General features: G+C 38.6%; 2 protein-coding genes and 1 long non-coding RNA gene across 4 annotated transcripts; 1 reads left to right on the forward strand and 2 right to left on the reverse strand.

Annotated features, from left to right (window-relative positions):
- Positions 1-1,294: 1,294 nt before the first annotated feature.
- On the forward strand, positions 1,295-3,341 carry LOC112557833. Its single transcript, XR_003098004.1, has 2 exons — positions 1,295-1,574; positions 2,775-3,341. It is a non-coding gene; the product is annotated as an uncharacterized LOC112557833 (long non-coding RNA).
- A 720-nt stretch (positions 3,342-4,061) lies between these two features.
- LOC112557832 (integrin-linked kinase-associated serine/threonine phosphatase 2C-like) lies at positions 4,062-10,564 on the reverse strand. 2 transcript variants are annotated; one of them, XM_025227899.1, is made up of 10 exons: positions 10,407-10,527; positions 9,921-10,018; positions 9,275-9,539; positions 8,925-9,031; positions 8,334-8,427; positions 6,749-6,836; positions 5,659-5,780; positions 5,030-5,149; positions 4,515-4,596; positions 4,062-4,361 (listed from the first exon to the last, which is right to left on the reverse strand). In XM_025227899.1, the coding sequence occupies exons 2-10, from the start codon at positions 9,979-9,981 to the stop codon at positions 4,224-4,226; spliced, it is 1,077 nt and encodes a 358-aa protein (XP_025083684.1). In that variant the 5' UTR covers positions 9,982-10,018; positions 10,407-10,527; the 3' UTR covers positions 4,062-4,223. The 2 variants fall into 2 exon arrangements, with proteins under 2 accessions (XP_025083684.1, XP_025083685.1); XM_025227900.1 differs by lacking the exon at positions 9,921-10,018 and having other exon boundaries at positions 10,407-10,564.
- Positions 10,565-12,442: 1,878 nt separating this feature from the next.
- On the reverse strand, positions 12,443-19,521 carry LOC112557476 (glycoprotein-N-acetylgalactosamine 3-beta-galactosyltransferase 1-like). The gene is made up of 5 exons (XM_025227356.1): positions 19,445-19,521; positions 18,975-19,159; positions 18,422-18,611; positions 15,867-16,158; positions 12,443-14,823 (listed from the first exon to the last, which is right to left on the reverse strand). The coding sequence occupies exons 2-5, from the start codon at positions 19,024-19,026 to the stop codon at positions 14,626-14,628; spliced, it is 732 nt and encodes a 243-aa protein (XP_025083141.1). The 5' UTR covers positions 19,027-19,159; positions 19,445-19,521; the 3' UTR covers positions 12,443-14,625.
- Between the last annotated feature and the right edge of the window lie 6,684 nt (positions 19,522-26,205).

Genomic DNA, 26,205 nt, shown 5'->3' on the forward strand with positions numbered 1-26,205 from the left:
ATCTTTAACTGCACCTGCTTGAACATCTCAACGCAAAATCTTTCACATGTTTGTTTTTTGCCCCTTAAGTTCAGCCATTCTGCGCTTGTTTGGTTGTTGTTGACTTTGCGTCAGCTAAGCGTGTCCTTATCTTTGCAAATGTGGTGCTTATACTCTGTTGCCAGACTACTACAGCGAGAAATTGTGACTACCTCATGTTTTGATCACTGAACCAATCAATAACCAAAGAGAAGTGACTGTATCGTCAATCCAGCTTAAACGATTAGGTTCGATTTAAATTTTATCTTTCGACATAAATACATATTTATTACTTTTTCAAGAATTGGTACTTGTTAGAAAATAAAGAAAGTGCACAGACAGACAGTTTCCAACCAGTTTCGAGTCATAAGACGACTGGGCATGCGATGCTCGCGAGAAACTCTGAACCACCCATCTAGGAGGAGATGGAGCGTGTGATACTCCTCAGATGCCCTTATGAATAGGTCTGGACTGGCTGTGTTAGAAAAGTGGTGCTCTGGACACTAGTCTAACATAAAACAATGCCAGTGGCACTTATTTCTTCTGTCATCAATAAGCATAATCGATCTTTCGCATGTGCACTAAATCATTCATTCTACAGAAACCACAAATCAATGAATGGTCCATTCAGATCCACTGCTGGCGCTGAAGACCATTTCAGAAGGACAGGTCAAGCATCTATTTGATGAAGATCTTGCTTTAAAACAAATTCAACTGTAGAATGCGGAACAAAGCTTCGCAGACTCTGCATAAAAGGCAAACACTTCTGAAAGTGTCTGAAAGCATTCACAGTGACAGCCATGTCCTGTCGGAAGAATTTGTCCATCTCCCATCGGCCGTTTCTGTGTACCTATGCAGGACCAATAGATGGAGGCTGGCCTTTGTTGTTTCGACCGTGCGACTTCTGAATGTTACTTCAAACTTGTATTACTGAACTGCTTGCAGACTGTTGTTGTTGTTGTTGTTGTTGTTGTTGTTGTTGTTGTTGTTGTTGTTCCAGTTAGCTATTAAAACATTAAAACGAGGCTGGTGTATACAAAGCTTCCGGTTTAGTCACATTCATTGCTTAGGCTCACCGAGACTAACAGCGGAGAACTTCGCAAGAAGCGCAATCTGGTTTCAAATGAATGGAGCTGTCGGAACCATGAATGTGTCAGCTTTCTTTTTTTTTTTTTTTTTTTTTTTTTTTTTTTTGTGTTTGTTTTTTTGTTTTTGTTTTTTTTTGGGAGAGGGGCAGATATGGATATGTTTTGTGTGCTTTCATATCGAGCTTGCTCCGAACTGCCTTCTGGGATAAATCATGTGTTATCTTCTCCCGGCAAGAAGAAAGTCGTGCTCTCCTGAGTAGCCAAGCAACGCGTCTTTACTACCGATGACGTCAATTTCTTGTCAGCGTCAAAAACAAAATGACGCAACCACCCGAACGTTTAAGATCTTTGACGTAAGACTTCCTGACTTTGTCTGTGGTATGGCGCGTGGGACGCTGAGGGTGCTTTTGTGCCAGGAAGAATTTGAATATGCGGATGATAACAATCTGTCGGACTGGGAAGAGTTCGGTAGGTCAACTCACATTTTTCCTGTGAGCACTGACAAAAGCAATCTCAGTCCAATAGATACAAACATACCTGCATCATTTTTTTTATTGTTACAAGACTTTGTAAAGGAAAATTTAGTGTGCGACAAATGACTTCCGGCCCCTTAGAATCGACACTGTGCTTGCAGTTTTTATTATAATTCCCGTTTTTAAAACAACTAACGGCACACCACAGTGATTCTCCCTGTAAGATGCTAACAGCAATCTAAAGAAACTGAAAAAAGGACAATAATTATTAATTATATTTAAAGTATCACAAGCGTTAGTATAAGCCTACTGCGTGTTTCATATTTTTTATGTTCTTACTTATTTATAATATTCAAATTTACGAACTATAGCAACATCGAATTTGGATACCAGAGATCTGCTTGGGCTTTTAGCGTTGCATTTCCAAAACTCCTTCTTTTGAAGTGCAAGATCTGTGGTTCATGTAGTTCTGCACAGGACTTTCACTGAATTATTTCATTTTGAAATTATCGCTTGGGGTGCAGCCCCTGTATAAGCTCTATCTGCTGTTCTTCTGTTTGTAGTTTCAGTATGTTTGGCATGACCTTACTTGGGTGAGTGGTAATCAAGGCTCCTGGTCCGATAGTCGAACTTGGCCCAGATGTGGACTCCCCTTTTTTTGTGAGGAAGTATAGGTTATTTCCTTGTTTTACAAGTCTTGTTGAATACGGTTGTAAAGATGTTGATCATCGCCTCGTTTCTAGACACTCGCTTGTTGGGTTTCGTCGATGGTGGGAGCCTCTTTCTTTTAAGACCTGCGGGTCTCCGTTGCTTTAACGTGCTCTCTCCGCATTATTCTTCGTTTTCTTTTATAGTACATCATTCTTCTTTCCAGTTCTTTCTTTTATTGTATTCTGGTTTGGATGTTACCTTTTATTGTTTAATCCGCACTTCTTACTGTTTTTTTTTTTTCAGTGTCTTTCTCACACAGAATTATTATGGCAGCTGTGACAAAGTTTCTAGACTGAGAGGTGTCTGTCAAGGATCTCATTGAGTTATATAGCTTAGTTGAAGTGTGGTTTTTAGAACAATGATGCCAGGACCTTTTCTCTAATTTTTTTTAAAAAGGAAAAATCTGTAGTATATATATATGTTCAGCACTTACTAGATGATTAAAATTGGCGAACCACACGGCAATGCTTTCGTTGTGTTTCAGACGCTTCCATGCGTAGACGCCTTTGGACGTTTATCGTGATATTCAGCCTCTTTGTCGTCGTCTTCTGCATATGGGCCTACGCGTGTTGTCGAGCTGTAAATTCTAGCATGTCTGATGCCAGAAGAACCTGTTCTTATTACTGTCTGAAGAAATCTTATTTTTATAATATTATGTTTAAGAAGATTGTGTTCTCACACTTCAAACCACGATGAGATGGCCCGCACTTCTGGACACTTTCTTCCCGTACTGCGGCCAACAGAAAGGAAGCGAAAACATCAACTAACGAATATTCTGACATTGAACCTGGCACTTTTGGGGAGTACTCTGGACGGCGACCTCTCTCCGGGATGAATCGAAACTTATAAACGTGCTTCACTTTGCTTGGTCATCTCCCAGAGTGTAGGTCATTTTTCGTGGAATGCTGTTTGAACAGTGGTTATGTCCTTCAAATATCCGCTTTTGTAGTATGTGAACGATAAACAATAATGTTGCTGAAAAATTGCTCGCCTTCTAAAGGGACAGTCAAGCCCATAACAGTTGACAGTTCAATAAAGTCTATTGACAAGATCTTGTTTTCTTTGCAGTAATCATTTGTTCATCATTCAAATATCGATGTGCACCGACACCTTTGTCGTCGGGTGTGACCACCTACTTAAAAAAGAATCTTAATGCGCGATATTCTGAAAGTATGGATTCACTAGCACAGTTCTCTTCTGTACGCGCATGCAGTGATTGTGCGTGCGTCAGTGCGGAAACGAGATTAAAATGTAAGGCACAGGGAAGTCAATGTTTTCGGCTGTGCAATATTTGACGTGAATAGCTACTTGTATTATTGGGCATGGATAGATTCTAATTTCGGTGTTAAGATAATTTGGTCTTGCCTAAGATGATTTGGTCATGGCAGGCGCTGGGGGAGAGGACGATTATCTAAGGGCGAAGTGCTTTTGGGTCGAAGTGACTTACCTCCCCAAATAAACAGTGTCTGCTTTGAATGTTTTCTAGACGGCTGACATCTTTTGAAGTGAATCTTTGCAATTGTAATGAGATCGTACTTGCAACACTGAGGTATCTTCAAACAAGGTAGCAGAAGTATGCAACACATAACAGTGACATAGAATCCATCATTCCTGGGAAATGATTACCATCAAAAGTTATTGCCCATTAGTTTTGACCACTTATCTCTATGAATTTTCATGACATAATAAATCTTAAATTTATTATATTAAGGTTGTGTAACATTGATATCATTAACATATCACCAAGTCGCACTAGAACACACACAGACACTCAAAAGCCAATTTGTTTTTAATCTTTAGCACACATAGCTACAACATTTTTCTGTATTTAAGTACATGATGAAAATAGTCTTTAGAATATAAAAGATTTGGATGATTGCCTGAGCATAGCATTATAATGATGAAGAAAGAAAATGACGGTCATGTACAGTGGTTATTTTACAGACACAATTAGAACTGTCACATTGTCCCCACTAAGCCGAAGTACTGCAGTGTTGGCAAGCCTTGAGCAAGAAGTGTCATAGCGAACTTCTTCCGCTGATCGTCTATCAGTGGCATGTATTGTTTCATCCTAAGTATGAATGCAACAACAAAAAAATCTTTCAGATAAACCATTAACTTTTTAATGGTAAGAAAATTGCAAAAAAAGAGGTATATTTAGATTTATATTTAAATCCTTTATATTTAAATAAGAAAATAATTTGAATTCCATAGAAGTACCAACCTGCAAGACATTATTCACAAACTGAATGCTTTCATCCATAGAGAAACTTTTCCACAATCCATCACAGGCAATCATTATAAATCTGGGACATATAAAGTGATGACACACTTTCAGAGTATGTTGCAAGGTTAACACAGCAGAATGTTAGGCTGCTAGTTCATAATATAAACCTTCCAAAGAAAATGGTTTGAAGAATTAATGAGTTCAAGGTCTTTCCCGGTATCTTGGACTGAGCTTATACAATTAAAATAAAAATCTTATTCTACAAAGGTTCCCAAATTATGTGTTAACACCTATACAACACTTTCTAATATTCTTTTCTGTACTTTCTCTTTCTCTAAGAACCTGAGAATTTTTTTCATAAGTTCAAAAATGATTGATATACTAGAGAAGCAAAAACTCATCCTTTTCAAAGAAGTACATGTCTATCAATGCACAACATTCAAGAAAAAAAAACAAAACAAAAAAAATACTTTAAAGACATACAGAAGCAATTTGAGGTCATTTTTATGTACCTGTCACTTGAAGTCAGCTGGCATCGTTTGATATCAGGCAAGCAGGTTACTCCATGATTTTTATAAGGGCCATCTCCAATTGACCGTGATACTTCTAAAACTCCCATCACCCTCCCGTCTCTGTAACAACAACAAAAAATTTTTTCTTAAATTGATAAATCTCAATTGCCCTGCAGCTAAACAAAAAAAATATCAGTTTCATCAATATCAAACAGCTATTACATCTATTAACAGATGTTATTTCAGAAGTAATAATAAAGCCCTTATATATAACATTTCATGCACACTCAGGCCTGGAGATGGAGGGAAAGGCAGTGAGAAAAAGGAGACCACCAGCTCCTTGATGTATTCACAAAAGGGTCTTAGGGTCAGCTGTAAAATTCCATTTGTTCTCCAGCTGAATAAATGAAATGTGCTAAGCTTTTCAATAGCCATAAATATATGGAACAAGTGCATTCAAAAATGTTATATGTGTGAATAGTATATCAACAAAGAAAAAAGATTATTCTCAATAAGAATTTTCAAATGCTTCTTTCCTCCTCCTGCACATAATTACACATACAAAACCCTAATCCTCAAAATTCCACAGCCTGTCACAGACAATCAAAACCGTTTATTGCTTAACCCACCTCACAAATCCGCCTGCTTTCTGTATGCGCATACGTTCTGCATATACAGAAGGACTGTGATCTGTTGTCAATGGAACAGCTACATATTTTTTCTCATCTTCCTTATACCTGCAAAGTAATGACTACACACAAGTGCACATCCATGCAAACATTTAATGCCATTCGCACATTTTGAAAATGTATGCACACACACATACACACACACAGATATGTATAAAGAATGAGTATGTAGCTATATAAAGCATTAAAGTCTATAAAACACACTGAATATATATTTTTAGAACAATGATAATATTTTAATATTTTATTTTTACTATTCTCCAAGACACTAATTGCTAACAACATTTACACCTAATTGCTCTGTATTTTATTTCTCTTCTTTTTCAGTTTTCACTTGTACTTAACAAGCTTATCACATCTGTGAAATCCTCCTAACCTTAAACCCCACTATTTGAATGGACTACTGGCAGATGACAAGATCAATGCTTTTATTCTTGTGAAGAATGAAGTTGTCAGGTCTTGGTAAGCTCTTCAAATGCCAAGATCCAAGAAACACAGCAAGTTAAGGACTGTCCACATAAAAATTTGTTTGTGTCATACTTACCATAGGGTTGCTGCTTGTGTATTTTATTATTTATTTTTTGTTGCAAAAGTCAGGGACATCAACTCCTCCACATCAAGCTAAGCCATAAAGCATGTTTGCACCTCCATCAACACAACAACTCGTGTTATCCACTCTTCCAGAAGTTCATTTGCAAAAGCTTCATCCTATAAGTTAATGTATGAAAATTTATCTGCCAGCAGCCCATTCGATACTGTCCCTTTTTTTTTGCTGTTTTTCTCTGTCTCTTTAAATATTGTCATCAAAGATATAAATATTAATTATCATATTCCTCCAACTCTACAATTTCTGCTACATAAAAGCACACCCAATAGTTGAACAAAAAAAAAACTGCCTCAGACTAACCTCCTTTATTCTTCTTTTTTCCTTCATAGCCATAACAAGGAGTCCTACAATTATTTCCCAATGGTTTAACAAAATCAACAGATAGCTGACACAGTTATAACAAAGATATACTTAATGTCTCACCTTGCTGTCTCCAAGATTTGCAATGAACAAAGTGTTGTTGATCACTAGAACCACCACAGCTGTTGTGCCATCTTTCCATGTTGGCTTTCTTTTGAAAGATTTAAAAGAAAAAAAATAAGTTGATATTTTATATGCTTTTCAACAATTTGATTTTACAAGATCTCAGAAGACCCAGGAACATAATCTCCTTATTTCTAAGTGAAAAAAGACTAGTGGAATTTATGAAGAAAAAAAAGAACAAAAATGGAAAAAAAGTTAACAGTATAATTAAAGTCATATTCAACATTTGTTCTTAATCTAACAATATAAACTGAAAAATAGAAAGTGTGTTCCTGGAAAAGTGGAGCAGTGTGTGTGTGTGCGCCTTTAAAAATCTCTTGACATCTGTACAGACTGTAAAAGCTTTTGAAACTCTATTGAGATATTTTATGTGACCCCACCAAAAATGCATGGAGGAGAGCTAGTCACTGATTACTCATTTCACCATTATCAAAAAGGCACTTTGATGATACCATCATAATCATAATAGTTACTTTAGTTTTTCATGGATGGACACCAAGGCAATAATGAAGTGCAGCTTTACTCAACCCTCATCCTTAACCCCTTATTTTTACAATGTGTCTACATAACAGCAAGAGTATACATTCAAAAAAACCAGATGAACCCAAATAAATGACCATGTAAAGACTTAATTGGCTCTTACCAGTCTTGCACTTGAAAATGACTATCAACATTTCCCATAAAAGTTTGATAAGTCACCCACATTCTATGGGGTATTCATTAAATGGGGATGAAATACCACATTTTTCACTTTTACCATCCTAAAATATTTTAAAAGGTGCCTAAATTCATGCTCAGAAAACTCAACCCAGGAAAGTCACATTTGTAAAGTCAATGGCTAATAGAGAACTGAGCAGGGTATAAGTTTAGTTACCTTTCAAAATACACTCACCATTTTTTGCTTCATCAATGTTATTTTGCGCAATATATCATGAAAAAGGAGCAAGTCCACAGCAGTTGATGTATGTACACTTTCATTTAATAAATAATGAGATTAAAACTATGTTAACTTTTATTATTGAAACATAGGCCCCAGACTGTTCTTCTGCCAGAAGGATTATGGCCTACATTTGCATATCAAGTGATACACAGGACAAAACAGCTCAATAGATTACCCTTTGTCTTTGTCCTGGATCTAGATGGTTAACAACAGTGAAGAAAAGTCTTCAAACATTGCAGAACATTGCAGTAATTTTAAAATTAAGCCAAATTCCAAATTCTGCACTAAAAGTTCCATCCAATGTAAATGAAAATGTCCAACTGTAGAATACATATTTTTACAGCATAACAGGGGATGTTATTGCTACTGCCTGGTGAGCAGACATCTAGGCTAATGTGTTTATCAATACCACTAATATAACAGATTTTAGCCAAATAAAACAAAAAAAAAAGGATAAAATATGAACAAAATATAGCAAAAAAAAAGTATCAAATAAAATGTAGATGAATCACAATATCCAAAATAATGGTTAGTGATTTAATACAAAATTCTCCAAACTTTATTATATGTAAATCAAGATCTTACTGCCTAGCTGCTTCTTTCAGAAAGTCCTCATCAAGTTTCTTGAAGACTTCAATCAAACATTTCTTGATCTCCTTCTCAACAGCAGACACATCACCTGCAACAACAAATATAAAACATGCAGTAACACAATATTATAGTCATCAAAAACTGTCAGCACCTAGGATAACACCTCTTGGCAATAAAGCAGGAAAGAAGGAAAATATGAATTCATCTGCTTGTGTGTGCAAGAAAGAGAGAGAACAAAAATGTAAAAATAATGCATTGTCAAGAAGTTAAAATTTTGTTTTAGTATATTTGGTAAATGACTACCACAGCTACATCTATATTAAAAATTTTATCATAGACAATTAAAATAATAGCTTGAGATATAAGCAAATTTAAAACACAATATCAAAAAGCAGGGTCCTGAATTCATTTATTTATATTAAAGAAATATTAAATGAGTTCCTGAAGTCAATGAAAATATTCTGCCAATATTTCTAAAGCCAGATAAAAGACCACTATTACATAGAACTATTACACATCAATTGATCTGTCTAATATTATACACAGAAAAAGTGTACACTGATTTATCTGTCTATTGTCAATTACCCTTCGGAAACTTATCGCAGAGGATTTTGTGCAAATACTGTGATGCGAACCTTGATGCACGAGATCCACCATGACCATCAAATACAGCATATAGAGCCAATCGGTGTCTGTAATAAATGCAGAAAGCAAATCATGCACACGTAGGGATGCATGCATACACACAAACCCACACAGGCATACACACAGACACACACACTGTAAACTATCACGTAATTAAACCTATTAAACCTCATTATATATTTAAAGTTGTAATGGTTTATTTTACTATTTTTAGCATTTATGTTAAAATAAAAATCAAAGGAAACACAGCTGAATAATTCTCTATTCAACAAATTTAAAAAGCAGCTTACATGGAAGGATGCAGTTCTTTGAACATCTTGGAGTAGTCATCCAGCTGAATGTAAGCATCCTGCATTTCCTCCCTTTCTCCTTTCCGATCTGCCACAAAGCTCCGCAGCTGAAAGACATGTCCACTGTCCTCCAGACGTGGTTTCTGTTTTCCATGTTCAGGTGAAGGATCTGAATCCATGGCATCTGACTTCCGCTTAGCTATCACAGGAGCCACATGTTGTTCTGGTTCTGATGACTTGGAAAGTTTTGTCCCTGACTGACTTGCTACATATATAAATAAATACATGCAATTTTTAAGAGCATCATAAGGTTTACTATAACATTCTACAATAATTATCTGTGCATGCATGTTTCAAAGTTATTCACTTCAAACTTTATAAAACTTATTCAATGTAGCATTTCCCACCAACTAAATAAAGCCAGGGAAACCTGGTTGGAGCACCTTGCATAACTGAAAGGTTAAATGAAAATTACTATCCAGTGAACATGTTTTTCTTGAACTAATTTATGAGACACATTTAAGATATATAATTATATAACAAAGATACAATAAGATATAAAAAAAACAAGCAAGACTGAATAATGGCATGTTAGCTTGCATTCATCTGAATATTGCCAAGGAAAGACGCCACAGTTTTTAATCACCTTCAATCTCTCTAGTCAGACTGCGCAATATGGATCCCAAAAAATTACTGTGGTCGATCATCAGGCATCACGAAAAAGCTACAGCAACTGTAATGAGACTGCCGCAAGCTGCGCAGTTTCTATAACGATGCTTAGCATGCAATTTAATTATGAAGATAATAGCGAATTCTTTAAACAAAAATTGAGGAAGGGGGCTGTTGATATGGTACATATGTTCCAAAGCAGCAGCTGGTTAGTTTTTTTTAAAAATTAGATACATATTCTGGTGCTCTGCATACCCTAGTATGACTGTTAAATATATCCTTATTTGAACTCTAAAGGTATTTTATTATTACAATGCTGAGCTACTGTTAATTGAAGCTCCTTCGATTAGAAATCTGAGCGAGTGTAAGTAGTGTACCATCAGCGTCAACAATAAGGCCTAATAAAAGGGATCGAAGAAATTGAAATATGACGAAGTATGAAAGGAGTCAGCTCTGCATTCACCTTTCTGCTGATCACCAGCCGGGTCCGGCAGGTCTCCAAACAAGTCCATAATTTTCTAATTTGTCTTGGATGATCCACTTTCAAACGTCATAGCTGGCAGACGCCGGAAATGTGAAAGCGAGCGCGTAAACTGATGACGCGAAGGACGTGGTTCTTTAATGGGCGGTAACTACGGCGGTGCTTGTCTGGGGTCGGGGGAGATAATTTAGCTGTTGTATTGATATGTCTCGACCACGAAGTTAAATAATAGATGTAATAATTTATGAAGTCCGTTGTTCGACCGTAGACTGAATGTGCTATAATTACAAGGCCTGAAAACTCTGGCTCATGCTCACAGACTAAGCTGTCTACGCTCTCCTTTCACTACCATTAGCGTCCGCCATATTGCTAACCCGAACTTTCGGCGTCTGCTACACCTTTTTTTTTAAATAAAGACAACGAATGTTTAAAATAGTCTGATTGATGTGTTATATCTGAATTGTATTTTTCTTTTCATTTCTCTACCAAAATCTTCGAAAATATTGGGAAGAAAATACAGCTTCATTGGAGCACATGAAGAAATAAGGCCAACATCGAACGTCAGGTTCAGTTTGGCTACCTGGGAGGTTTTTGGGAAAGGGAGTTAGGGTAATAGCCTGGTAGATTACTATAGCATAAAATTTTGTTTATTGTTCTGTGCTGATAGTTTTTAGTGTCTACCAGAGTCTATGATCGAGCAGTGACACATGTTTTCGCTTTGTAAGTCCTGTCACTGTTTTGTAAATCTATGACACTGTTTTGCAGTTAAGTGGTAACATATGATATCATAGAGCTTTTCTTTTTCTGTAAATGTGCTCATATGACGTTTGAGCTTTTTAACAGTGTGAAAAAAATGGGTAATTTTTTTTTATGTGAAACAGTAATATATGAATTCATAACAATTAAAAAATTAATCAGGGAACCACTATACATTATAATCATAATAAATAAATAACACATTTTTATATGGCCTTTTTCCAGCATCAGCCAGACTCAAGGCGCTTAAAATACAAACACACAGACATAAGAATAATAATGGTCTCAAAACAAAGAGTTCATTGTGTTTTCAAGGTGAATGCCGTCAGCATAGATGCATTCACTATAGTTCAGTTATACTACCAGTTGCAACTGTGGTTTGTAGTTGTGGAATAGTAGTTGTGGAGGTAGTGGCACCATTAACAAAGTTGTTCATTGTTGGCGCACATATGACTGTCACGGAAGTCACATCAACGCAGTGAAGAAAATATATAGATGAAGCAGGAGGCAGGATTGTAGACACGAGATGAGAGAATGAAGTCCGCGCTTGTTGACTCCCATACTTCCACAATCTAAAGCAACGGGAAGAATATATGGAGAAAATGGACCGTACATAGAGCGGACAGTCGAAGCTTTCAAAGTTTGGGGGGTGGGGGTTATTACTTGCAAACGAAGTCACCTCTCATTCCCTCGACAGTCTGGGTCTCACATCTCTTTTGTACAGAACGGCACACTGTAGTACTTAAGAAATTTTACTTTTTTTTGCCGAACTCTCAGCCATTTGAAGCTCGATGCAAGATATTATTTCCCCAAATCTGTGTAAATAACCCCCTTCCGTCCTCGAGACAATGCTTACAAACATGCACAGAAGGAGGACAAAGCATTTCATGTTTTTACACAAATAAATGTATGGTCCCTACTGGCCCAGTGGCTGAGGTCTTTACAACGTCAACGTATAATTGTACAATCAGTATATTTGTGCTGTCGACCTCATATTGTGTATGCGTGTCTCGAGAATTAAAAAAAAAAGCACTTTCATCTCTAAACAGCAGTCATATTCTGTGATTTTTGGAAATTGCAAAAAAAAAAAAATAATAATAATAATCATCTCGAATCTCTCACGTGTTCACTGTATTTTACTCGCCTTCCTACCCTCCCCCCACACACACACCACTTGGGTTCCATCTCTGTGTGTGCGTGCGCTCTTGTATATACATGTTAATCTCTCTCTCTCACACACACACACAAAGAGAGAGACAACGTAGACATGCATTTTTATTTCCTTCTACAATTTGTGTGTGTGTGTTCATATGGCAGGTACATCAGCATTACGCGTCACTGACCGCCTTGTGACTAAATCTTTTCTGTGTAGCAAAAACGAACTACATGTAATAAATAATATAAAATGCTTATAATACTCCAGTTCTCCGGGATTTCTCGTTAGAAATGTTACTGGAAGGTACATCAACCTTTCCCAAGCTGAATAATCAGTTCCAGACAGTTCTGTCAAGAGATAATATAATACTCAGTATATTGAGCACGTTGTACTTTTTTTTTTTTCATCCTTGTTACCCCACACAACGAAGAACAAAACAACTAGCATGGTTTAACCATAGATTAAGATAAGGACGACAAGCGAGCCTGTTTTATGTGAAGTATGATTAATGGCTCCTGACCATGTATGATGATGCTGCTTTACGTGTGAGATGTTTTTGAATCATGATATTATTAGGGAATGGTCATATTGTGTACATACAAACTGTATATGCATGTAGGAATAAGGATGAGAGGGGTTTAAATGGATACGTGATTGGATGAGTGAGTGAGTTAGAGGACTGTTACACAGTGTGTAAACAGATTGTATGTATGATAGGGACGAGAGGTGTATGAATGCATAGGTGATGGGATGAGTGAGAGGATGGCTTTTATATGCTCACCCAGTAAAAGTGACAATGGCTGAAATGGTCAATAAAATATTCGAGTTCCAACACGTTGTACTGGCACTGACAGTGTGTTTTTGAGTCTAGTATCCAAATATCATTATGAAAAGCATCTTATTCTGTAGTTATAGTTTATGCCTCTCCCGCTGAAGGTGCATTTATTGCTCACAATATTCCAGGTTGAGTTGCAGGGACATTAGTGTGGTCTGGACAACTTTGCGTATGAAATAGGAGCTACAAACCCTAATGCAACTCAGGTTAGAATTATTCTTGTTGTCATGTGTTTGCTTATTTTCTTAACAAGAATTTGAAGCTACTGACTTCTTGAAGTCACTTGCAGCGAAAAGCCGACACGCCTTTCACTGCACACCAGACGGAAGGACAAAGGAAGGCATGTCAACTGAGCTAAGCGCTTTATAATCACTAGATTCAGGAAAGCAGATGGTCGACTGGCTAGAACTCTCGCGACCGAACCTGAAGAAGTGCCGGTTCGATACACGTGTGGTGCAGATAACTTTTAGCCAGCTCTAGGGAATGAGTACTTTCTTGACCCTCCAGAGGAATGGGGAAAGAGATGGGTACTGTCATCACAATAAACTGGTCCCGAGAAAATTGTGGTCTCTAATTCGTCATTACCTTTATTATTTTTGTTTATTAATCCCAGATTAACTGGGAGACACAGGTCTGTTTTCAAGTAATAGTACCGGTGTCCCTGTGTACCGACAATTTTCCTAAAGAAAAAGTCCTGAGTGGACATCACTAGTGCGAAATTCCGAAGGTGGTAGTTCATCCTGACACTATGGCAGGCTCGATCTTTTTGCCGACAAAGGTAATAGACATTATAATTCTATTATTGTTATATTATTAAATTAGTTTACAGACTATTTAAACAACAACCCCAAATATTAAAAAAAAAAAACCTTTCAAATCTAAATATTTTCCTGCCGGAAGGGTGTAGCTTACCAGAGCCTGTACCCAGGTCCGGTGCACGTCACGATGGAAGAGAACATCGAGCGCCTCACCTTTCCATTCTTCCTACCTTCATAAGGGTATCATAGAACATCAGGTAGGTCGTGGGTTTTGTCACAGAGCATCAGGTAGGTCGTGGGTTTCTCTCAGCAAAAACGTCTTCTGTCGGGAGGCAGGGCTTAGAGTACAGCAGCACAGGAGAAAGGTAGGCCAGGCTACAACGTTTCAGCAAGGCCGAAAAAGTTACTCTGTGGATGACTTTAAACTAGAGTAGAAGCTACAGCATCAGCAAAGTCAACTCTGCGACAATGACTTTCATGCACACCCTTAGCCGGACAAGGGTTAGACCATTGCTCTGTCCGGGATTGTGGAAAGGCCACATAATAAACATGTCAAATCATTTATTAATATTGTGTATTCAGCAGTTATAAGGGGCAGGGAAAAAATTCCTCCTCGTATTTTTAAAGCAAGTATTCGTCGGGTCTGTTACTGAAGAGAAAGAAGGAGTTTCCGGGAGTACAAAGACACACAAGTCACTATGGATAAAATATTTCCTGGTCGTCCTTGTGATCAATCTCTTCCACTTGTGGCTTGAACACGGAAGTCCTGAGGGCCACGTCCTGTCCGTGGCGCCCGTACACACTTACGCGATAGAGCAGCATGTCTATCATATACATCATGCGGGGTTCGATGTAATGAAACGAAATCGATAGCTGGCTGCAGCACTCCCTTCCCTGAAATCACGACACCAGAAAACAAGCTTTGAAGCGACAACAGAGACTAGTACCAGAGACGCACAGCGTGGACATCATAATTATAGTCATTGAAGTGTGCCAGTGTGGTGCCATGATATTACGTGCAGAGGGTAATGTGCGTGCACATACACACACACACTGACACACACACACACGTGCACACACATTTCAAGATCAGCATCGCATTAAACGAACCGCTAAAGCCACTCGCACGTAATATCGGGGTGGGGAGGGGATTGGTGTTTTAAGCCGAACCAGCAGCTAAGGCTATATCCATTCACTGGCAGACGGCCGGTGAGGAAAATTGTCCACAAACGACTCCACAAAGAGATACGCAGAGGTAATGTTTGAGCAGCGAGCAAGGATGTTATTGATCACCTGCTTCAGTGGCCTGCGTGAGGCACACCATGAAAGGCCGCAGCTACGATACAAAGAAAATACTGAGTGCATTCACGATTTGCCAGCATGTGACATGATTAATTCAATCTCGAGGTACGTGTGGCTATTGTACTGCTTACGCTAAATGTCCGCATCGTTCAATGTCATCAAGTTTCGAAACTGACAGTTACTCGTCACAGAAAACAAACATAATGGCTAAGGCTTGTTCTTACTTACACTACTATTTCTCTGCTTGTGATGTCCAAAAGTTACATGCACAATTTTAAATTCCTTTTGTCTATGGTTTGCTTATTCAGTGAGAAAAAAAAAAAACTTGCCAGCCATTTTACACATTTCGTTGTGAAAGACTACAATACTATACATTACAGATTAGTTGTTATACATTACATATTATAAATTATATATTATTCTCCATATCTAGCGTTAAACAATAGATCATTTTCCTTTATTCTGTCGGGTTTTTTAAAAATTGATTTTTTTTAATAATTGTTCTGAACTTAAAATAGCTATCATTGATTGAATGCAACTCTGTGCTTTGTAAAAACTGGTGGCAGACGAGCATTCAATTTGAGAAAATTTATCTAGGTCACTTTTATACATTCGTGTTTAAACTCATCACTTACTGCAGACATTGGATTGAGTGAAAAATTGGACTTTACGCAGTTCCCCTGGTCAAATAGGACGTACTCTAAGCTGAACGGAAGAAAGGACTGTCTGCCGAAAACATCGCTGGTTTTGATTGGAGAAACTCCCAGTACCTCCATGCACTGCCCCATGGCTACGTCCTCACTCGTCTCTTCAAGAGAACATAGAGGCGTCAGGGAACCCACTCCTTTTTCTCCAAGACGTCTCAGCGCTTCTTTGCTAAGAACGTAACTTGCTCCGCCACTCATGTAGCCATTGTGCACAAAGAAACTGAAACCATGAACAGGCAAGACTACGTGAGTTATCTTACGGACGCTCTGGCACACCAAAACTAATTCTCTTTAAGGTCAATCTACAATTTTTTTATCCTCCCTTCTTTCTTCCATTCAATCGATCAGTCTCGCCGTCATTAGTATCGCTATGTACAGTGTTCCCTCGCTACTTCGCGGTTCATATATCGCGGATTCACTACTTCGCGGTTTTTTTTTGTTTTTTTTTGAGTGAAGTATCGATGATACTTCCGCGCTTCTACAAAATACCAGAGATATTTCAACAGGAAAAAGACGAAAAATGAAGCTGTATTAGTATTTCTATTAAAATACCATGGTTATTTTGTAGATAGGCAGACGAAAGAAATAATTGTGTATGAGAAATCCATTGCTATGCGTAAGCGACGAGGCATGGTTGTTATCTCCCATCTCGCAGCCAGTTCGCATCAGTTTTTTGGGTTTCTCTGAGTAAAGTTATAATTTTTTTACACTTATTTGTTATTGTACTGTATTAATACCATGATTAATATATTACTTTACACTAACATGATATTGTTTTACATGTAACAGGCTTCTGCTTACGCAAAAAAATTGCGTACAGTACGCATTAAAAGTTCGGAGGACCCCTTCATTTTCGTCAATGGGGTCCCAGGGGACCCCTTCAAATTTGGGCGAAGAACAGATACAAAATTGGGTAAGTGTAGTGTCTGACGTCGGAGACCAACCTATTGTTGTCGTCTGCTGGAAGGCGAGAGTAACTTCCCTTGCACTGAGTTTGTTTTCCCTTACCAAGAAGAGTTCCATTAAAGGCCGATATCTTCCCACCGGGGGGATGAGGGGTATCGTCCGTGCGAGGGAAGGTAGAAGTACACGAGGTGCGGACTGCCATCGGCCAGTCGTCTTCAATTACTACCCGGACAAAAGGCGGGGTGGACATCACAGCACTGCCGACTAGCATGGCAATAAATCGTCTCCCCTCACCAGTACTTGCGGTAGGGTCTGAGCGTTGATGCGAAACGACTTCTATCTGAACATTCTGTCGGGGTTAGGACTGACTGTATTCTCCACAAACAGACAAAACTAGAACTTATAAAGGAGAGAAGAATGAACAGCGCAAATGACACAAACATAAAAACAACTGAATTGATCGCATAATGGTCGGGTTAGATAAGCGAAGAAAGACACAGTGGGGGCACTATGTTGCAGTCGTGAATTGTTGGCCATTTGTAAAAGTTCAAAGATTGGACTCAAACCGAGGTGTACTGTAGGTCAGTCATCTTGAGGAATGAACTCAAAATATTAAATATTATTATCCCCTCTTATGAGTAAAGAAAGATGTAAGGAAAAACAGTATGTTCAGATAGAAGCCGTTTCGCCTCACTTTTCTTACACCCTACACCAAGTACTAGTCGGCTGAGAAAGGCGTTTTATTGCTAAATATAGTTTGCAACTGAAATTCATTTCATTTATTTGTACAGTTTCAAACACCTTCGATCCCCCTTCATCTCATGATTTACGTAACATTCAGAATCCACTGAATGTCACTGAACTGTGGGCGCCACGTGTTGCCGAGGTTTGCTTTTCTACCTTGCACCAGTTTTTTTTTATCCCAACTTTTATACTTTTAGCAACGTGCCACCTCTCGTTGACGTTTCTTACAACTTTAGTTCTCACTAACTTATTAATTGCCAGGTTACGGTCGAGAACTTCCTCTTGAATGATGGCATCTGAGGCATTCATACTTTCATACATCCTCTCGCATCCACCACCAGGTGCAGCTTATTTAACTTATTTCAAAGATGTCGTTGACAGCGTGGTTAAATTCATTGCCTTAGAAATGGAAAGAAAGTGAGCACCCAAGTACAATGAGCATAAGCTCATCACAGATGTTTGCACAGACTTCATGGCACAGAAATCTCGCAGTTTCTGACTAGACATTACAGTGCTTTGTGTGCCTGAAAGGCAGTTGAACAAAGTAGTTGATTTGTTGATTTTTTTTCAACTTTGTAAAGGGACCACTTAGAGTTAGCCTGGGACCCCTTAGAAATCTGAAGAAGGGGTCCCTGGGACCCCAAAGAATTTAGCCTTAGCAGAAGCCCTGTAATGTATATATTATTATTGCATGTATGTCCCTACTTCGCGGAAATTCGTTTATCGCGGCTGATCATAGCACCTATCCCCCGCGATAAACGAGGGAACACTGTATCTGCCTTGTAGGCTGCCCAGGAGGGGAGATAGTTCAGAAAGTATGAGTGATTTCCTACCGAAAGTGATGGCCGAGGTACGCTGGTTTGTCAGGGGACAGGTGGGATAAAAATAAGCGTAGATTCTCCAAAATGACGTACAGGTCATCGTCACCCTTCAGAAACCAGTCATAGTCTTCCAGATGATGTTGATACAAGTGCTGAAAGGCGGCGAAGGTTTTGGGGGTTAAATGATTCCGACCATCGGGCACTGTTGAATACGCAACATGCAACAAATACACAACATACGTAAACACATTTGGGAAGCGCGTAGTGCGATTAGACTGCAACGACTGTCGACTTTCAAATAATTGTTTGTGCTAAGTAAAGTGCATTAGAAATGCAAACAGAGCAAACAGTCTTCAATCTCTCTCTCTTACTTTGTCTTTCCCTCAGTCAAAGAGAGAAGAGAAGAGAGAAAGATGCTTTCGCCATACAAATTATCCATACAAATCTTCTTAGGCGTACAAGGTTGCTAAGCCTTACTTTTAATGTGTGAGTCTACCGTATTTTTATTTCAGTCTGAAGCAATGACCTGATAGATAAGCATCGCATGAAGCTCGTCAGTTCCTACCTCCAACAACAAGTGTATTCTTGAAAGGTAACGGCGATGACGACACAAACATGGAACCTGAACACCGCCTGAGCCACGTGGCATTGACAGCTTCTGCACGTTCAGCGTTCCTGGGGTAGTCAGGACGAAACAAAAAATCCTGACTTTCTTGGCTAAGTCGTCAGAAGTGTTTGTGTCATAATACGCTGCAAAAGACATCGCAAACATCTTTTTTTCAGGTTTTTTTTTTTTGTCTCTGAGACATATAGAACTTTCATTTACATTAGTTGCCACATTTGCCGAGAAAATATGTTTACAAGCTGATTCTCTAAATGAAAACACAGAGAGATAGTGAGTGAGAGAGACAGAGACCACCCAGATAGCATTTAAACATTTTATAAACGTTTTAAAATGGTCGAGAACTCTTTTTTAAACGTTTATGAAATGTTTAAATGCTATCAGAATGATAGTTAAATTTGGTTTTTGCTTACCATTTGGGAAACCATCTGAAGACAATATGGACGGATTTAGTGGTTTTCCAAATAACTCACAGAATAATAAATCTGAAAGCACAAATTAATGTGGTACCAATTATTTAGCGAATGGCATGCCATATATATATATATCTTCTCTCGCACTCATTCATTCATACTAAGTACACTAGTTTATATAACATATCATAACAAAATTACTCAAAATTTTTGTATGAAAGTCGCCTTACAAAGGCAATAAAATATCAATAACATTGGCACAAATTCATCGCGGTGATGTGCAGTTGACAGCAAACATACATTTAGCATCAATTAAGTTTTCATTGTCATCAAAAGGTAGTATACATTCATCTTGAAAATAATCATAGTAAAGAATCACGCTTATATAGGAGCATATATTGAGTGCTTGATATAAAAATAGGTTTAAATGTAATACATGAAGGAACAGTAAATTGGACAACGATTAGCAGGAAGTACAAAAGTCAGTGAAGATACAAAGGTAACAGTTACAATGAAGAGTTAGCTAAAAATGTAATAAGCAAAGCAATATTGGTGGGAACAATCATGACTAATTACACAAATTGAGATATAAAAGGAGAGAGTTAGGTTCGTAGTGGAATGTGTTTAAAACTGCTTTCGGACTATATATGTTTTTATGCATATTTAAAACACTCTATAGCGAGTAAGCAGTGGATATAAAAGGGAAGGGAATTAATACTGTTTTAATGTACCATAGCTAAAAAGCCGGTGACCATACTTTGTTGTTTTGATTCAAGGTGTAAATATCGTGCGAAGAAGAGGGAAGAGTTCTGGTTGGAATGTAAGTTGAGAGAAGTTCGGAGAAACAGGCAGGACAAGTGGTTTGGAAGAAATAAAAGCTGAGTGTACTAAATGCGAGCGGATACGTGTAGTCAATTCAGAGAACAAAGGAGAGGAGTAACATGATCCATTTGTTTGTTGCTTTTTTTTTTAACTCTGAGAACCCGACATGCAGCAGAATTCTGTATTTTTCAATGTTTGTGAAGGTGTGCAGGGTAGTTCAAATGCAAGGAATTATAGTAATTATGCTTTGATAGAACAAACACACGGACAAGAAAGTTAGCAGTTTGTCGAGACAGAAAGCGGCCGATGGTACTAATCTCTCAGAGCCTGTAGGCAGACTGGCAGACAGATATATCTTGTTCGTCAGCAGTGACGATGAGGCCAAGAATCCTAACAGACCTTGCAAAGGGAACGTTGACCTCACTAACATTGGTGGTTTTGGGTAGTCAGATAGTCGTAGGTCAAATTGTCATTTCCTGCTGGAGAGATTCGATTGTGTCACCATGAAGCTTTAATTTGTTTTGCTGCCATCCCATTTTTACATAACATATACAGTTCTCTGTAGTGCTGACGGTAACGTTAGACGCAGGCAGTACAGCAATAACATGTCATTAGCATACAGCGTGTCATTAGCATAGGACTGATGACAAACAGAATGATTCTGAATGTAGGATGATAGTGGTTCTGTGTACAGAATACATACAATGGTACTAGGACATGGCCTTAGGAAACACCACAAGACAGTGGAACAAGAATGATTGACGCCCATCAAGAAAAAACACGTTCCGTCCTATCAATCAAATAGGGATTAAACAATACCAATGCCAGTTGATAAATTTAGAATTGCTAGTTATTAGTGTACCTTTTTGAAAATCGAAAGTCTAAATTCATTCAAACTTATTGTTTCTTGCTTTGAATCCCCAGAATTCTCACAGAAGTTCACTAAATGACAGACATCGCGGTTCATGATAAGAAGGCTAAAACAGACAGAGATGGACGGACAGACGGAAACGAATAAAAGCAGAAACAAGCCTTTCAAGACGACCATCACGACAAGAGAAATGACGAGCAGTGTGACGAAAAGACGAAGGCAACGATGTTTCCAGTGACTTCCGTGCAAACATTTTCCTCTGCACATGATCGACTTGTCTCCGGTTCTCCACCTTGTCATATCGGCATACTTCACTCTGCTGCTCCCCTGGTCTTGTTGCTTCTCGTAGGGGTTGAGATCGGAATTTTCTGCTTTCTTTGGGAAAAAAACAAAAAGAAAATGAAACAAAAGCGTTGCCACTGTTGCCAACAAGTTCTTTAGTATAACTGAAAAGAACTATCTGACAGTAGTGATGAAAGTAACAACCTTATTCATTCATGCATACTAATGGTATTTTGCCATTTCGAAATACAGTTTTATCTTGCGAATAAACCGTGTCTATCCTGAAAACTGCTGCCTTTCTTGGAAAACGGAGGATGGGGTTAGTTTATATTCAGGTTTTAGGGGAGTAAGAGGTCTGGGTGGCAGGAAGACAAGACGGGTGGTAGAGAGAGAGCGGATGGGTGAAGGCATTGTCCCACCCTGTAAGCGATGATTAGAGATAGGACATGTTTTGCTCTGACATGCGCTGTCAACCGGCACAGGAAAAAAAATGAATACTTAGACCCTCCCACTGTCTATGTTGAGTTGTCGAAAGGATTGGAAAGCTGTTCAAGCACCCGCCCCTCTCATGCTGCACATACTTGGTGCACTGATTTAGCCACACCTGGATCATCTCACCTTGCCCAGCTAAGCCCCAGCTATGCGGGCTTCCTCGTACATGTACAAAGACAGGAAAGAAAACTACAGTTGAGTAAGGAAAAAAGGTACTTAAAGGAATTATGAGACAAAACTGACGTAAACCAAAAAAATCTAAAGTTGACGTTTCTAATGTTGATGAACCCAAAGGCAGTCTGCCGCGTGCACATTATCGTGCACTGGTCTGTGATGGTCTCAACTGGATCCTTATGCTCTTTGAACAGAACACCCTGGCCCCGGTCCTCTCTAACCCTCACCCTGCACACGTCATCTTCTTGTACTTATCATAAGCGCCTATCTCTAACTGGCACTCCAGATAGATCAGAAGTACACTGTCTTTACAGACATTTTATGCAGCAGAAGAACGGACATAAAACGGCCAACATCCGACGGATTTCTACACGCCTCAGTACAGACGTCACTGCCTCGATTAAACGGTATCATACTGGTCGCAAATATCCGAAGAAAATGTTTCTTATTAATTTAATATCTCGTTTGTTCCCAAAATAACTGCTGCACTGATTGCCTGATGAGTTAGTTAGGTGAACGCTCAATTCGATATGTGTACATTTTTGCTATTCGTAAGATACACACACAGAGATTCATTTTCTCGTAGGTGTGCTAGTGAGACAAGTACATATACCTGCACAATAAAATAAATAAATATATTTAGGATAAAGTCTTTGTAACACTTTTCTTTTATTATTGTATATTAGATTCATCGTTTCAGTTACCGTATTTTTAAGAAATGTTTTATCACGATAACTTTTTTAAAAAATGTTTTATTGACAGATCAGATCCCATCTTACATGAAGTCAACTTTAGACATTCTTTTCTTCAATGACATTACCTTTTCTTCTTTTAAAAAAAAAAGCTTTTCATTTGTGTCTCCTTGATCATAATATATTACCTCTATCACTCTTCATAGCAAAATAAACTAAAATAAACTAGGGAAAAGATCCACATATGTGTTTTAACGTTTGAAGTTTCCTGACAATAGCCAGCTTCAAACAAATCATACTACTTGAAATAGTTGGGCGATCTGATTCAAGAACAACTCTAATAAAATATGCAGTTTGAGTAAAACAGGCTGCAACACTCAACAAGATAAGGTGCTAGATCTAAAATCGCTGGCATGCAAGGTAAACCACAAGTCGCGCGAGGTTTGATATATGCATATACATATATACACACATATCTAGAATAATAGATATCGAGATGCAGATATGTATATGTACATTATATATCACCAGATCATTTAAAATGCACGATGAACACCACAATCATGAAATGTAGATGCCACGAAATGCAGATGCGTTTGCGTGTAGCTGTTTAAACGAGTCAATTTTTTTTTTTTCGAATTAACTACAGCTTTTCCCAACTTTTCCAGCAGAAATGGAGAGATTGTGTGATCACAAAGGCTCTGCAGAACATAAGTAAAGAGCGTCCATTGATGCAATACAATATTAATGATATTTGTACTTGAAAAAGTGAAAGGCTGTGTTGACATTCGTACCTTTCTCGTTCTTTCGAGTCTTGCATCCTGGCCTCGTTTTGAAGTCATGTACTGCGGATCACAGAATCCATGCTGCGGGCCTCGTGTGCAGATTTTAATATTTTTAAATAAACAAAATTCCTTACGACCTCAATTTTTTTTTAGTCAAATATCCAATTGCATATATACACGTTCATCTCCTGAGAGTTTGTGTGGCAGCCGAGTTTGCTTCATTAGTTCCATGATGTATAAGGAAATAAAAGAGCGCGTTTCCTTGTCAGACCCACTTGCTAAACTGGATGGAGTATGATACGTGGAATCTTAGGATGTCGTCACTCAAATTGAGTCTGATAAAACAAATCACCAGAAAAAAACTGCCAACAAAGGTTTCTTATTCCCCTAATCGGGGAATTATCTCGAAACTACTAACCTAACCTGCGGAGACAGTGAAAAAATAAGAATGGTCAACTGGACCGAGCCTCACAGTTGTCACGGTCACATGGTCGCTGGGAGGTCAACCACGCTGCCCAGGGTCATCTTGTCACAAACGCCTTATACTGTTCATGGGCGTGCGTGCGTTCCAGCACAAGTGTGTGCATGTCAGTTGTCACAGTCCAAAACCCTCCTAAAATACAGATTAAATCTTGCCTATTATGCTACAGCTTAAGAACTAAGTCAAGCAGGATGTGGAAATGAAAAGTAGGGTATTTGAATGGGTGCGATAACCTGTGGGAGAACACATTTTAAAAATTGCCCCATATTGCGAGTGAGATCCTCAAAGTTTTGTTTGGAGTAAAATACTCACTTGCCACCACTGTTGTTAAAACTAAAAGGTTTGGATTCAGACCTCCTGTCGAACTCTCTGAGTCTGCACGAACTTGTATATATGTCTGTACGAGTGCGCGTGTTTATAGAGCATGGCCGTCGGGATTTTTCTGCGGATACTGTGGTTTTCTTTCCCATCCTTCTTCCTAGTGCAAAATCGCTAGGTGGAAGCAAACCAAGCAACCCAACCAAAAAGGCAAAGGAACTAATTTGGAATTTAGTTCTGGCGTATACAGTGTTTATCCACTTTCGCTAGATTGACGCGTCTTCCCGAGATCAATACTCTCATTTGCTATAGGGTCTGAGAACAAAATTTATTTAAATGTTTTCTATTAACAGTCCACTACTTATGAACAGAGACTAGTTTCGCTGTCACAGTTTATTAACAATTTTAAGCACTGAAAAATACATTTTACATTAAAAAAAGCCACAAGCCTGCAACACGTAAACTAACCAAACTTTAAATATTGAGATAGCTGACGACCCATGGGAGACCACTCGTAAAGACTAGTGACCGTTGAACATGTCCTTACCCGAAAACTCCTTCCTGTGTAGGTTTTTGTAGCCTTCTTATCGCAATGAAATTAAGACATTCATAGACGACCCCCACATCTCCTTTCCTCAACGTTACTTGCAATGGGTGTTACAAACAATCAGCTATATTAGGTGGTCGCAGTAGCAGACGACAACCGCATAGTCTCAAACATGTAATACCGGAAGTACAGACCAACAATCAATAATAGAGTTTTCTCTAAATTATAATCTGTGGTTGTCCTTACATCAGTGACACAGAAATGGCATATCAAACTCAATATCCATTTTCAAAGAGACTAAGTTTCCGCGATGTCTTTTTCTTGCACACTTCTCGCTTTAGCGTGAACTCTCTGGGTCAGAGGGCACGACGTTGCTACTACTAACCAATCGCAAAATACCGAAAGTCGTACTTGAATGATCATCAATCAATTACAGGAAATTATAAACCGACATTTTCACATAAAAAGCTCTAAATAATAGTAATACTTGTAATTAATAGTAGTAATAATTAATAATAAGGCAGAATTTTTCAAACACCAGTCCAATTCTACACAAACCTTCATCTCTGCATGTAGGCGATTCTTTGTTCAAGAGCAGAGTTGTGGTTCAAGGTGTTCTTCACACACACGACTGGAAACTTTATGTCCTATTGGATATTAAATATCCGGGCAACAACTAGGCAGCCACCAGCGGTCCGTATTTATCAGCCTATCTGTCACACTCTTACATAATCTGACAAGAGGTCTTTAATGTGGAGCACGTTAGAGTACCGCACGATTTCCGGGTGACATGACCGCTCGTCATGCCTAAAGCTGTTGACTGCGCCACGATACTCATGTCCATACGCCAGTAACCGGGCTTAGTTCTTTTATTTTTTTTTTTCTATTCATTTTGAACCCATGCACCTGTTCGCCCGGCGTGGCGTTTCGAGCGCACCTGATATATGGTTGGTGCTAAGATTTCTCTAGACTGTTTTCACGTCCTCTCTCGATCTTTGGTGTAAGAGAGAGCCTGTGTAAGAGAGAGGGCCCGGGGGCTCACACGCACGCGCTCACACGACTAATTTTACTTAATTAATACCAAAATCTTAATTAATACCATAATAGCAGCAGTTGTGAGCACTTTACTTACCAGCGCTGTACCCGGTCCTCCATTTATCACAGCCCCACAGTGAGGACAGCACGTTCAGGTAGTACACGCATTGCAAAACCAGACGCGAGGTGCGATATGCCCTGCTCAGGCCTCGACCTCTCTTGCGGGTATGCTCCGAGTCCGTCCGATACCAGATACAGGATA

The sequence above is a fragment of the Pomacea canaliculata genome, linkage group LG2, assembly GCF_003073045.1.
Source record: "Pomacea canaliculata isolate SZHN2017 linkage group LG2, ASM307304v1, whole genome shotgun sequence".
Classification (NCBI taxonomy): Eukaryota; Metazoa; Mollusca; class Gastropoda; order Architaenioglossa; family Ampullariidae; genus Pomacea; species Pomacea canaliculata.

Excerpts from the sequence above, each read along its gene's own strand:
- LOC112557832 (XM_025227899.1), bottom strand. The coding sequence starts at position 9,981 with ATGATCGACCACAGTAATTTTTTGGGATCCATATTGCGCAGTCTGACT. Across the intron at positions 6,837-8,333 it reads CTGAAAGAAGCAGCTAGGCA|AAAGCCAACATGGAAAGATG; the intron begins GTAAGATCTTGA and ends ATCTTTCAAAAG. Across the intron at positions 4,362-4,514 it reads TTGTGAATAATGTCTTGCAG|GATGAAACAATACATGCCAC; the intron begins GTTGGTACTTCT and ends ATTCATACTTAG.
- LOC112557476 (XM_025227356.1), bottom strand. The coding sequence starts at position 19,026 with ATGTTTGTGTCGTCATCGCCGTTACCTTTCAAGAATACACTTGTTGTT. Across the intron at positions 18,612-18,974 it reads GAATACACTTGTTGTTGGAG|TGCCCGATGGTCGGAATCAT; the intron begins GTAGGAACTGAC and ends CGTATTCAACAG. Across the intron at positions 14,824-15,866 it reads CACTCAATCCAATGTCTGCA|GGAAGGGAGTGCTGCAGCCA; the intron begins GTAAGTGATGAG and ends TCGTGATTTCAG.